Genomic DNA, 14,220 nt, shown 5'->3' on the forward strand with positions numbered 1-14,220 from the left:
TCTACCTTGAGTAGCCTAAATTAAATGTTTGAGGTATCCTTTTTTTATATAAAGACCAGTGATGAGATCAAATGCAACACAGAGGAATACATTATTTTATTTTATGTGTTGTAATGCTTTCAATGGCAGTGCCTAGTCATTTATGAGAACAGTTTCTTACCACTTTAATTAGCATAATTTAGTTTGAGTACCTTATCTAAAGCAAAGTAATGCTTGCAAGGAAGATGTAATGCAAAAGAGAGACTGGAAATATATTTCAATGCTTAGTTATCACCACTTCTGTAAAAAGCAATGGGGATTATTTGCCTTTTAAATGCTGCGTTTGCAGGTGTGCTTTGGTGGAGGATTGGTTTTATAATTCTGTATGCTTTACAAATAGTAGTCATTCCTGAGATGTGTATATACTGCATGACCAACAAAATAACCTATATCATATTAGGCTTCAAAAACCATATTTCATTTATGTGGGTTGTGAAGGGAGTGTCTTTTTATAAAGCACATGCTTACATTGCTATCAGGAACACATTCATAAACAAAACCAGAGTTTACATTTGTTTGCCAGCATTACACATAATAGGCCTATACCAAGAAGTATAATTCTGCACACATTGAGTTTGTTGCATTGTATAGTCATATAAAAGAAGCTCTGTAGTTATGTAACCTTAATACTATTGAAACTGCTGTCTGATTAACCTTGGGTATCAGTTACAGATGTTTTATTGTATAGAGAAGTGATGCTGCACATTCATTGGAACTACTTCAATACACCCATAACAGGGGTATACCAGTGTGCTAATCAATACATGTTGCAACTTTTATAAAGTTACTACAACCAAGCTGGTGGAATATGGTTATGAATTTATAATTTCAGGAGAAAAAAAAAAAGAAATGTGATTCTTTTAAGTTTCTTATTGGGAAAGAATACATGCTTCCGTATTTTAGGGTCTTACTAAAATAATTATTTCTCTCTCAGTTAAATCTGGAAAAGGCAGGCATTCTTAACAAGACGAAGATTGTTGAGAATGGAAAACGACTCAGGTAAGAGGAATGAAGCAGACAGCTGTATGTATGTTTGCTTCTGCTTCTAATGAGGAACAAAGCAAAAAAACAAACAAACATGTTAAACACCAGAAGTGGAAGTTGGATTTTAATTGTTTGTATCTCAAGGAAGTTACTAGGAGTGGGTTGTACATGGTCGATTTGAAATTGACCATTTCCTGTTTTATTACAATACAGTTAGCTTTTATATAGCGCTCTTCATGTGGGGCATCCCAGGGCAATTTATGTTTTTAAATTTGATTTAGAAGATTTGACTATGCCAGCATCCTGATATCTTGGGACGGAGTTCTAGGAACTACCAAAAGTTCAGCATTCACTGATCTTAGAGTAAGTAGAGGGGTCCTGAAAAATATAGCGTTATACATCTCCACGTGTTGCTACAAATGTTTAAATTACATACCTGTAATTTCTTTCCATTTCTAACACCCTGACAACGTTTTACACTTATAACATTAAGATCTGTTTCAAAGCTCTTTTCAAAATGGCCACTCTAGTGCACTGGGGTTGGGGTCTCTCCTCTAAATGACTGCAGGAAGAGCATTTAAAAAAAAGTGCTCTGGCTTTTCTTTTCCGTATCACATCATGGATCGTTATTGCTGTGTAACCTGTCTGACAATGTGGGCAATAATCCTAAAACTATCAGAGCACTAGAGCGGACATTTTGGAAAGAGCTTTGAAACAGAATTTAAAGTGTAAAAAATTGTTAGGATGTTAACAGAAAAGAAAAATGACAGGTACGTTATTTAAACAGTTGTAGCAACACGTGGGGATGTATAACACTGTTTTTCATTACCATGCTACTTACTGTTTAAGATGTGACTCATAAGGTGCCAATAGCATAAGGTGCCAACAGTTCCTGCATTATAAAGGCCCAAAACCATAAAGGGTCTTAAGTAGTAAGCAGAATTTTAAAACCAATACTGAATTTAACAGGAAGCCAATGCAGTGATTTAAGAACCAGAGTAATATGTTGTGAACGACGTGTGCGAGTCAGCACTCTGGCTGCAGCATTTTGAACCAGTTGGTGCTGACGTAATCTAGAATCGGGGCAAGCCAGCAAACAAAGCATAATCTAACCGGAAAACAACAGGAATATGAATGAACCAACATCTCTGCATCTTTAGCAGATAGAATGCATCTCAATTTGGCAATGTTCCTCAAATGATAAAATTGGGCCTTTTATAACATTATAATATTAGTGAATGGTATGCTTCCGCTGCCGTTATGACTTACCCACCATAGGCGTGCTGATACCTCAAAACAGGGGCGTCATGAAATGACGACAAACCAGAAGCTTGAGCAGTCAGGTCTCCAAGTAATTTGTTCATCTTCTGTAGCTGTGTAATTTTAGTAAATCTACAGATATTTATTTTAAAGTAGTAAGTGAAATTTCAGTAGTAAGTAGTAAGTAAAACCACCAGTATTTTCGCCAGCTTTTAAAATGCATAATTACAACCTTTGGCCATCTAGTAGTATATGATGAAGTAAAGGTAAATAAGCACACTTTGTGGTTTCAGAGGTGTTTTGCACTTGCAGTATGTACCGGATTGTGACCATTTTGCATTTGTACTCAACAGAAAAAACTGGAGTCAGTCATGGACTGTTCTGCATGGGGGAATTCTAACCTTTTACAAAGATCCCAAATCTCAACAAACTGGGACCTTGGTAAGACATAACCTGCCTTTTGAAATGCTTCAGATGGAAATATACAAAGCCCTACTCTAATCTTTTTCAAATTATTATGCTACTTGATATGTCCATATAAAGTTCTCATACAGTTATGAAGAAACTTTGAATGTGCTTGAGGCTATCCACATCTAGGTCATGGCAACCTATTGTGCCAGATTTAATTGGATTAATGAAGAAAATAGATTTAGAACTGTGAGACAAAAAAAAAGTTATTCCACATACTGGGAATGTAGCTCAGAAGTGGATAAGGCAACTTGATTTCTTTCTTTTCTTCACAGAAGCAGTCTAATCAGATTGTCCCTGAGTATACAGTAGAATTACGAGGAGCAACGATTGGCTGGGCATCGAAAGATAAATCTAGCAAGAAGAACGTGTGTGAAGTAAGACACAAAAGACATTGACACTTTTGTAGATATGGTTGTCTGCTAAGTTACTACTAATTTGTTTGCTACTGAATATCTTATGATTTTGATGTTGGGCCTGGGTGACTGTAATAGGCTACAGGGTTAATGTAAGGCTCCAACAGGTTATTTGAAAATGCTTTTAAAGTTAGAATCCTGACACATGGTCAGAAAAAAAACAATGCTAGTTTTTAATGATTGTTCAAATATATTTCTATTTTTGAATTATTTGGAAAAGTATAATTTCTACCATATTAAAGTCTCAGGAGAAAAACAAACCTGGTACCACATCAAATACGCTATTAGAGAAAGGAGAGGCACACTCATCTGTACAGTAGAATGTGTGTTATTTCAAATGTTATTTATGCATTGGTTTTCTTTGCATGATATGCAAGTATTTTAGATGCAGTGGTTTATAAATTCTGTTATGAACCAATATGGAAATGGCCATTTGTCACCTAATTGTATATTTTCCCCAGCACTAAGAAAAACTCTTCTGGTTCTAAAATATATTACCAATACTAATCGATAATACCAATCTCAATTTCAAGCTTTGAAAGTGAAATTTCTGTGCGATGAGTTATTCACCACCCACACAGTATACAACAATGTTTGGTTGCAGAATTCATTTTGACATTTCTCTACGCTCATTTGTGTTGTACATTAAGTCCAGCAACAAAGCTCTGAATAATGGTTATGATTGTCCTCTTGTGCTTGTGTGTTTTCCTGTAGTTGAAAACCCGTAATGGCTCGGAATACCTAGTACAGTACGACAAAGAAACTATCATCAGCGACTGGCATAAAGTCATAATGGAGACCATCAGGAAGCTGGTAAGTGGTTTATTTCACTGTGTAAGAGTCACTGGTAGAAGGTAACAAGCTCCAAATCACAATAGGCATATACTTCTAGCATGTATTAATATATTGCACCCCATATAATATATTGCACCCCATATAATATATTGCACCCCATATAATATATTGCACCCCATATTGAGCATCTGGATTTGCAAGTAATGTAAACCTGTCAGTCCAGGGTTCACTATGTTTTTCTTAATGTGTGGGTTATTTTTTCTGCTGCTGTTCTAGGGTCCAGATCATCCTTCGGAAGATGAAGAAAGTGTGAACGAATCCTTTGGCAGTGAGAAATCCCCAAGCGCCACAGACAAAGACGAGAAAGACAAGAAGAACCGCTGTAAGTATGAGCTAGGCTGGGACTGAACTGGAGATGCACACCCCTCTCCAGCAATACACAGACTTGAATGCCTAGCTCACTAAATATAATAGTGTTCCTCAATAGATAACAATAGGTCATCTTCAAATACACACAAATTCTATTAATGAAAAATCCATCTCGCAAGTGCAGTGGTTCATCAGTGGCATTTCTTTTTGGACTGGAGATAGAGCAATCATTGGCCATTCCCCTCTGACCATGTCATCACTGACTGTTAGGGTGGCCAAAGCTGGCCACTCCTGGTCTTTGTTCCAACCCTGTTCTAAATTGTTTAGTTGAACCTATTGAACCTCCATCCAGACCCTTAAGTAGTTAACTATGTGATTTGCCTGTTAAACCTGGAGCAGACCGTGACTGTACACCCCTGGTTTAGACATTCCAGAATAGATACTCTGCTCATCCTTTAAATCCTTCAAGTTACAATGTGTTCTTCAAAGCCAAGACCAGTGTACCATTCAGTACAGCACTGGAAAGTGGCCAGCTGAGTTTGTAACCACCTGCCTGTGTATGCTGGAGTAATGCCAAGCAAAATGGCATGCAACAGTCATAGTACTATATAAAGCATAATTAAACAAACAAAAAAAAAACTTAGTTGAAATATCTTTTAAAAACTTTTATCGTTCCAATTAATAACTTTTTGTTTTGATCAAATTTCTTTATAACACTTTTTTTTTTTTAAGCCACAAGACAAAATCTCTCCAGCACGCAAACAGACACAGATCCAAAGAAGGTGCGCACTAAACTGAGGAAATTTCTGCAGCGCCGCCCAACACTGCAGTCAGTCAGGGAAAAGGGGTACATCAGAGGTAAGCTGATAAAAAAAACAGAAGGCTTGTATAATTTTAGCCCAGTCCCTGTAACAAAAGCTGTATGTGTGAACATTTCTTCTAAGCATGTGTTTCTAAGAACATAACTGTTTTCTATGGGGGGGGGGGGGGGGTTAGGAGAAAAGCACGTATACCATCAACTATGGGATTACATGCTTTTCTCTTGGGTGCCGCCTTTATTAAACCTTAGAGTTACTGACACAGAAAAACAGCCTTTAACCCTGCGAATCAAATATGATACGCAAGTTTTGGGAACATCAGGTTGTGAAATATCATCCTTGAAAGCCTGTTGTATCGTTGCTGATACGTCATTTCCGCCATCTTGTGGATTATCGGTGAATTGCAGTCAGTGCAAGTCTTTTTAGCAACACACTTAATGGCTACCTCCATGAGGGAGACAGTCATGAATTTTCAGATTTTGAGAGTTAGGTTAAGAACAGAATAAATATTGTTATTCTTTGAAGATGACTAGATGATGAATATGAATAGTTGATTAATTATTGGAATTTGAGTAGTTTTTATGATAAATCAAATATGATACTGCAGGTATCAAAGCAGATTTATCTTAATTTCTAATTGTTTTTAAAGTGTTATGATTAATTAATTTAATTAATATTTAAACTTTTAATTAGATTTGTAATATATCTGAAGCACCTCAAACTGCTGAAATACAATTCTGATAAGAAATTGAGATATTTGGAAATAACAAAAAATACCAACAAGCTTTTGAGGTTTACAGTAATCCATTGCCTGTGTGTATTTTTTAGATGTCAAAAAGGTTAAATGTCCAGGAAGTGGTTAGTCAGCGTTTCAGATGGCAATTCAAGTGACATAGAGCTGTCAGGGGAAGACGAGGAGGATGAGGAAGACTGGTTTAGTGAACGTTTAGATCAGACCTGTGCAGAACTACAGGATACAACAGCAGATCCTCTGCAGAAAGCAGCTAGATGCAAAGAGAAAAGGAGTCAGTATAGGCCGAGATGAAATTCCAGCTGTGGAATTCAGTGAATATGTTGAGGCACCTTCAAAGGATATGATGAACTACACTCTATATATGCATTCCAAACAGTATGTGACCGATGAAATACTGAATTTAATCGCTAAACAAATAAACCTGTATAGTGTACAGAAAAATGGGAAGTCGGCAAGTACAACTGCCAGTGAAATTGAGCAAGTTCTGGGAATGTATTTGCACATGGGGCTAGTACAGATGCTCAATGTACTAGCCTATTGCCAGTTAGAAACACAGTGTGCCCTAGTGTCTAATGTGATGTCTAGAGATAGATTTCTAAAGCTGCTGGCATAAAGTATCTCATGATATGAAAAAAGGAAAATTGTGGAAACTCCGGCCTTGGTTACAAAAAGTTTCTTCAAAATCAGTTTCTTCTAGTTCCTCCTGAATGTCCTGCAGTTGATGAAATAATGGTAGCGTTGAAGGGAAAAGCCCAATACAGTACATCTAAATGGAAGCCTACCTATTTTAAAACACAGACCTTTCAGATATGTATTTTTGATATTGTCCGTTTTTCAGGGAACACAAAAATGATAGAAGGATTGAAACAGGCCAAAATGAAATAATCGCATGCATTTTAACTGTTGCTGAAGTCAACATTTTATAGGGTCAGATATGTGAGTGCTGACTGTATTGCTATAAATGCCTAATGTATCCTATGATCCATTAAAAAAAAAAAAAAAAAAAAAAAAAATGGTGCTGCAAATTTGTTAAAAATGATTGTATATTGTCTGTTTAATAAAAAGCAACATTTAAAACATTTCTTCTGGATATTTAATGTGTCAGGCTTTACAGGGTTAAAGTTGTGTGACTAGGCACCTTTTACCTATGTTCGGAACATGCAAATGCAGTGTATTAATAGTGCAGACGTGTGAGTTGCACTGCTGGTAATGGTACTGCTGACTTCTGCTGGTGAGACAAGGTAAAGGCAATTGATCCATATAGTGCAGTGCAGTACATTTGCTGCCTTATGCATTATATTATACTAATATTGTCTTTCTTGCATATTTCACTTTCAGATCAAGTTTTTGGCTGTCACTTAGACACACTGTGTGAGAGGGAGAATACAACAGTACCAGTCTTTGTGGAGAAATGTATCCAGACAGTAGAACAACGAGGTATTATTGTTTTTCAAAACCATAATTTTAGTAAATACTGTACAGTATGTCTTTTTGGGGCTTTAAAAACGTGTGTAGCTTTTCTTCAACCTACATATCCAGCAATAATATGTATTTCTTTGCTAAACCTTTTAATTTTATTTTTCTTTTAAGGTCTAGATATAGATGGCATTTATCGCGTTAGTGGGAACTTGGCTGTCATTCAGAAACTGCGCTTCAAAGTAGATCATGGTAAGATCTGCATCATGCAGCTATTTATATTCCTTTTGTATCCCATAATTAACTGCTAACATAGCGGTTTCACTCCCCTGTCTCTTGTAACAGCTAACTTTTTACCTTCATATCCCACTTCTTTCCTATTACCAAAAATAACACTATTAGTGGTAGGATTGATATTAGTTACCCTAATGTGTTCTTATAAAGGCCCTTTATTTTACAACAGAAAATGCGTGATTTTCCATTCACAGATATATTTATAAAAATAATAAATAAAAAATGTTTTTGTGTAATATGGGGCTGTCTGTTAAAAACACTGATTACAGGTATTCTTCACCAGTTTTACATGGTGTGCATTCATAAAGAACAGAAGCAGGTGAACTGCTTTTCTGTCAGTCCTTAAGTATTACACCCAATTTTTTTGTAACTAAAGCTTAACCTGAAGAGTGAAATCCATAAGTCAGAACCTCCTATTAAGCCACATTTCTGTTCTCTCTAATTTCTGTAGAGGAGAACCTGGATTTGGATGACGGCCTATGGGAGGATATCCACGTTATCACTGGATCCCTAAAACTCTTCTTCCGTGAGCTGCCAGAGCCCCTCTTCCCTTTCACCCACTTTGATAATTTTATTGCCGCAATCAGTAAGTACACTTTATTACGTTTCCTAAATGGTGTCGTTTACAGACTCCATGCTATTTGCATACCTGCAGAAAAACCAAGCCCGGAATTTTGTCAATGTGTTCTACCACTATTACTAAAGCAGGAACATAAAAGCATTACTTGTAGGGTGGTGAGCCTCTGAATATGGGCTATATCAGTCACTTCTTGTGTTGCTATTACCTCAGCCACTTGCCGTACCGAGGGTCATTTTGATCTTTAACATATTGTACTGTTCTCCTTCTCTCTAGAAATTGCTGACCATAACCAGAAAATAAACTACATGAGGGATTTGGTGAGATCTCTTCCTCGGCCCAACCATGACACCATGAGTCTTCTCTTCCAGCATTTACGCAAGTGAGTAGTTTAGTCTAAATACTAGTGGTATTAACTTACACTGGGTCCCGTGTCATGAAAGGGGTTTGTGGTGATTTGCAATCGCAGGCATCTCGCAGATTAAAATGTGGGTTTCATAAAACTCGCATTTTTGGCTGAAAGCCAGACAGCAACGGCAAGTAGCAGTTTATTGCAAATCCTGTTTTAGCACATACCATGCTGCTCATACAACTAGCTGGCTGTCGATATGACAGAGAAATCAGAAGGGAACAAGTATTTAGGTGTCATCAAATCCTCTTGGTGCATATGCAGAATGAATATCAAGTACCGATTTTCCAAGAAGGGATATAACTAATCTTAGGGTGGTCAAACATATTTTTTTATTTAAATAGAAAAAAAATCTAAATGGATTAACTCTAACCTAACTTGTATATTTTAAACTTTTTTTTTTTTTTTTTTTTTTTTTTTTTTTTTAAACCATTAAAAAGCCTTTTAATGCATAAAGCCAGCTCATTATTAACCTGGAAGTCCATCGTGGATTTACTGTGCACGCTAAACTAACACTGAGTTTCAGTAAGATAAATATTATAATATATTATAATATTAAATAAGATAAATATTATAATAAAATAACATCAATTCAAATAAAAATAAAATGTACATGTGCTTCATTTTGTAATTTGATATAGATGGATCTCAAATACCAATTTTGTCCCCTGCTGTGAGTGAGCACCTGTACATATGCAGGAACGGTTTTATTTCTGTTAATATTCAAGCCGTCTCGGATGCCAAAATGTCTGTGTTAGATGCTGACCAGGGGTGTGCAATTTTTGAAAAAAACTTCTTGTCCAAGGGACAAAATGCAAGAAAAATCTACTTGCCCTTCTTAAAAATCTACTTGCCTCCTCCCATCGCACTAAACACACACACAAAAGTAGAATATAACTTGAAGGATTTTGTTTTTATTTAACAGTGAACACATTAGTGATTAACCGGGGCGGATCTAGCCTTGTAGCTTGACAGGTTCACTAAATTTCTTCAAGATACACAAAAGATTCCCTGTGACCCCGTCTCAGCTCAACAAATTTGTAACTTTAAGGAAATGTTCCTTTTCATTGCAGTTTGGAACACGTTTGCTAGTAAATTTAAGTAACATACTAAGAGTACAACTATAATAAGCAATACTTGCAGTTATTCAAATATAAAAATAGCTTCTGCCTATTTTTTTTTTGTTTGGCTAACAGGAACACTGCTGCAGCAGGGTGATCCTGGTTTCATACCCTGATGGATTTTTTGGGGGGAGGGCAGCATTCTTTCCCTCACTGAAAAATAAATGAATTGATACATAAACTCTTGCCATGAGATTTACAGTCTGTTTAAAGTAACAATAAAATATTATAAAATATAGATACTAATATATAAGCAATTCATTTCTATCATTAGAAACATTTGTCAATCTTCATGTTTTAGTAGCTTCACAACTCAGCAGATTGGGCATGTCCAATAAATAGCTAATCTTGCTTCCGTTGAAATCTAAAAATATATATTTTAAATAAAGCATTTTAAATCTAAACAAAATGTATATGCTAAATGGCAAACTTTTTTTTTGCCAGGGAATGTTTGTCTTCTAAACAGTAAACTTCAAGTTTGTTTTAAACGTCCCAACAAGTACTTGCTTGACCACAAAGTAGAATAATTTTATAAATTGCACAAACTGTTTTTTTTATTTTTTTTTCTAATCTGCTAATGTCTTAGTGACTGGTGGTGTTGGTTTTTATTTATTTATTTATTTTTTTGTAACTTTACTAGATTGCTGCATTTAAATGTCAGGTTTGTGTATTAAGATTTCCTTTTTAATTTCATTCTGTTCACTAGATCTGTCAATGTCTTCGACTGTTCTCAGCTCCACTCCTACAGTGTTTACTGCATCCATGATCATCTGCCACTTATTCTTTCTTTTCTTTGACTAAACTTCCTGACAACTGCCTTTATAGAATGGATTTGTGTTGATCAACCATTTCAATAATTGTATCAATTTATTCTTTCCTTGGCATGCCTGCCAGTGTATGTAATTACGTAATAGATTACTGAGTTACTGATTTTTCTCAGCACAGATCTCAAAAGAGCGACGGCACTTGCGATGTGTTTTATGAAACTTGCAGCGAGGAAATCTGCGTCACAATGGCAGAACTTTTATGAAACAGGCCCCTGGTACATACTGTAAAGCAATGAAATGGTGATGTGTTTACCAAGATTACAAGCCTTTTCAGTGGCACTCAAAAAGAACGATGGTGCTACTGCTGTGCCTCAGTAAACATGGCAATTTACATGAAATAAAATTAAATTCAAAGAAAAAAAATAAATAAATCAGTTCATCACAAAAGCACAGTGAAATCGTGATTGTTACAGATATAACAAATACAATAGACTCTAACCCAATAAACATTATCCTAGGCTAAACTGTTCTTTTGAAAACTTAAAACTTCTTACCTTCTTTTAAAATGGTTTAGTGAACTGCAAACTTGATTTTATTAATTAAAAAACAGTTCTTAAAGTTTTGTGAATCGTGCCCAGTCTAAGCAAAGCCTTTTGTGTTCTTTCAGGGTGGTGGAGTACCGTGATGAGAACCGCATGTCTGTTCAAAGTGTGGCTATCGTTTTTGGACCCACACTCCTGAAACCGGAATCTGAAACCGGAAACATTGCCATGCACATGGTCTTCCAGAATCAGATTGTGGAATGCATTCTCAACGACTATGAGCACATATTTCAGGACAGCTGAGTCGGGACCAGGCGGAGTGTAAACTTGGAAATCAAAACTCACTTTTCATAATAGAAGCATATAGGCGCAGGTACGCCGGATGCTGTGTACGTTTGGTTTTTGTGTCTCCTCACATTTTGCACAAAATCCACTTCCACCACTTTGGGAAATGCCAAAGCAGTTTAAAAGAAGCCTCTTGCAATCCAATTGTATAGCTTTGAAATTGTGGTGGTGTTGGGGTGTTGTTTAAGCTAAATTATTGTACAAATGTTTCATTCAAAGCTGCATAATGTGTCGGTGTAAGAAACAGCCTTCAAAAACCTGTTCCATGTTAGCAGTATTTCTCTATTCATGGTGAAACAAAATGGCATTCTATAGTTCTACAAAAATGTGAATGTGGCTAGAGTTCGTTAAGTGATTGTTCTTGGAATACTGAACTTTTTTTTCTTTCATGACTGCATTGAACCACAGAACAGCCTTTTTTTTGTATGTTCATATCATAGGGTAAAGTGCATTCGTGGCATGGGGAATGTAATTTTTTTTTTGTTTTGTTGCTAATTTTAGAATATTCTACAAATAATTTTGTTCTATACATATTTCTCTTGACTTTACTTGCAAAAAAAAAAAAAAAATCCAACCGTAACATATTTCAGCATGTCCTGTACCTTCATGATAAGTTATGGCAAATCAACACACAATGATGGCAATACAGTTACCCTTATTGCTTCTGTTAAAACAACCAAAATGCCACAAGATGGATCAGGTAAAGCAGTAACCATTGACCTATAATCTCATCTAGACACCCCTTAAACCTGCAATGGATTGCCTACAGTGGTTTTAAAGGTATCATAGCTAATGCAATAAACAATTCTATAAATCCTATCTGTCGATCACTTCCATTTTCTGTGTAGGTCTCATATGTGCAGTTATGAAAGAAGCACAGAGACGGGCTACTTTTTATAAGGACCTGTCGACCTGATTATATTTGGCATTGCCCTGAATTAGAGATTGATTAGGTTGATCATGTCATGTGATCCCTGGAGCACTATCAAGATGCCATAGTTTTACTCTCGCATAATTTTGAATCAGGTCCACACAATAATGCTGCACTTGATGGGGATGGCTACTTTTAAGAACATAATGCACCCAACCACTGGGCCTGAATTGTGCCCAGATTGTTTGAGGAGCATGACAGGCATCTCCCATGGACACCAGAATCCTTGAATTTTAATCCAATTGAGCATGCTTGGAATGAACTAGAACAATGCATTCCTCATCATGGTCCTCTTCTACCTCTCTGCACAAATTGCCAATATTAATTACTGAATGGATTAACATCCCTGAAGATGCCTTCCAGCACCTTGTGGACTCTGTCACATTGTGTTAATGCTGTGATGAGCAATGCCATCTCACTTGCTGCAAAACATGTTGTTCATTAGGGGAAGCAGCTGGATGGTTAATGACAGGAAAAGATGCATTTTAAATTCACATTGCTGAGGTGAAATGACTTAGGAAGTGCAGACTTTCTTTAACCTGCATGGTGTCAAATAGCAACTTTTAAACTTTAAGTATAAAAAGTGCTTCTTTCAAAACTGCATATGCAAGACCTACATAACGAATGGAATTAAATGGCCAGTAAGATTTTAATGAATTATTTCACTAGCTATTATGCCTTTATAAAAAGTGCAGTATTCGATCAAAAGACTGTAAAAGCAGGAAGGGGTATGAGGTGGCACTGGAGGTATTGGAAAGAGGTGATGGGGTTATATTATAAAGTAATGTGGTTGTAATAATGGTATGTTATTATATAGGAAACAAGTTATACCTTAAGCGTGTATAGTATTTGTTATACCTTTTGAAGGATTGGGATTAGTCAGTGACCTCCTTGTTCTACCAAATCTCAGTTTAATACCAGCAAACTGCTTTTAGAAGTGTCTTAATAATGGCAATATCCACTGAATGATCAGTATCTTGCAGTGGAACAGAAACAGTTCAGTGGGGAATAATCTTGAATAAATCAGATGGCTGCCAAATAATGTCTGCAAGAACTATCAATCCATTGTATTTGGCTAATGCTTGAGTCTTTGTTAAGTTAATAATATTTTGATTTCTTATATTCAAGATGGTAACTCAGTGGGTTTGCAGATGAATAAAGTTACTTTTTTTTACCTTAATATAATTTTTTAAAAATCACACACGTGATTATGTTTTACAATATTCTGTATGTAAAATAAGCATTTGCCTGCTAATTCTATACACTGTTTATTAACATGAAGCAATGTTTGTTTGAACATAAGCCCTTGATATGTAATAACTTTAACGAATGATATTATGAGTAGAATTCTGTATATTATATTTTTTTTATTATTTTTTTTTACTGCCATTATCTTAAATAATGTTTAAGGAAAAGTCCTCAGTAATATAAAAATGTACAGTATATATATATAAAAAATAAATGAGTGGGGAAAAGTATATGTTTTATTTGCAATATTGTTAGACCTTGGTGGTTTCATATATACAAACCCCTTTCTTAATGTAATATATTTGCAAGACTTAAATATATATATTGAGCAAGTCAATGCCCAACTGTATATTTCCAATTGTTAGCATTAAGGTTTATCAAAGGTAGTGGCAAATATCCTATTTGGTTTTGTGTATATAAATAAGGCAAAATAATGAAAGTTTATTAAAATTAGTATGAGTTTGTGCATATACAATTTGTTCCTTAAAATAAAGTAAGTTACATTTTCTGACATTTCTTTGTGCATTATTTCTTTTAATAATAAACCGGTGGCTGGTTGGCCACGCAAGGTTTTCTAATGAAACTAGAAACTAATTAAACGATCTGGGAGTTGCACAAGCTATGAGATTCTCCACATGGGCATAAGAAAAGTTTTGGAACTAGAAGA

At 35.6% G+C, this 14,220-nt stretch overlaps 1 protein-coding gene across 6 annotated transcripts in view; it reads left to right on the forward strand.

The window, feature by feature from the left end:
• The window catches only part of LOC117434969 (rho GTPase-activating protein 27-like), a 62,385-nt gene extending 48,324 nt beyond the window's left edge, over positions 1–14,061 (forward strand). For 5 of the 6 annotated variants that reach the window (XM_034057727.3, XM_034057726.3, XM_034057730.3 and 2 more), the window contains 11 exons: positions 974–1,038; positions 2,637–2,724; positions 3,027–3,128; positions 3,882–3,980; positions 4,239–4,344; positions 5,064–5,189; positions 7,242–7,340; positions 7,494–7,571; positions 8,065–8,199; positions 8,467–8,572; positions 11,155–14,061. In XM_034057727.3, the coding sequence (XP_033913618.1) occupies positions 974–1,038; positions 2,637–2,724; positions 3,027–3,128; positions 3,882–3,980; positions 4,239–4,344; positions 5,064–5,189; positions 7,242–7,340; positions 7,494–7,571; positions 8,065–8,199; positions 8,467–8,572; positions 11,155–11,332 (1,182 nt within the window). In that variant the 3' untranslated portion in view covers positions 11,333–14,061. The remainder of the gene's footprint in view (positions 1–973; positions 1,039–2,636; positions 2,725–3,026; positions 3,129–3,881; positions 3,981–4,238; positions 4,345–5,063; positions 5,190–7,241; positions 7,341–7,493; positions 7,572–8,064; positions 8,200–8,466; positions 8,573–11,154) is intronic. The other variant, XM_034057728.3, reaches the window with a different exon arrangement.
• Positions 14,062–14,220: the final 159 nt, after the last annotated feature.

The sequence above is a fragment of the Acipenser ruthenus genome, chromosome 28 (assembly GCF_902713425.1).
Source record: "Acipenser ruthenus chromosome 28, fAciRut3.2 maternal haplotype, whole genome shotgun sequence".
Lineage (NCBI taxonomy): Eukaryota > Metazoa > Chordata > Actinopteri > Acipenseriformes > Acipenseridae > Acipenser > Acipenser ruthenus.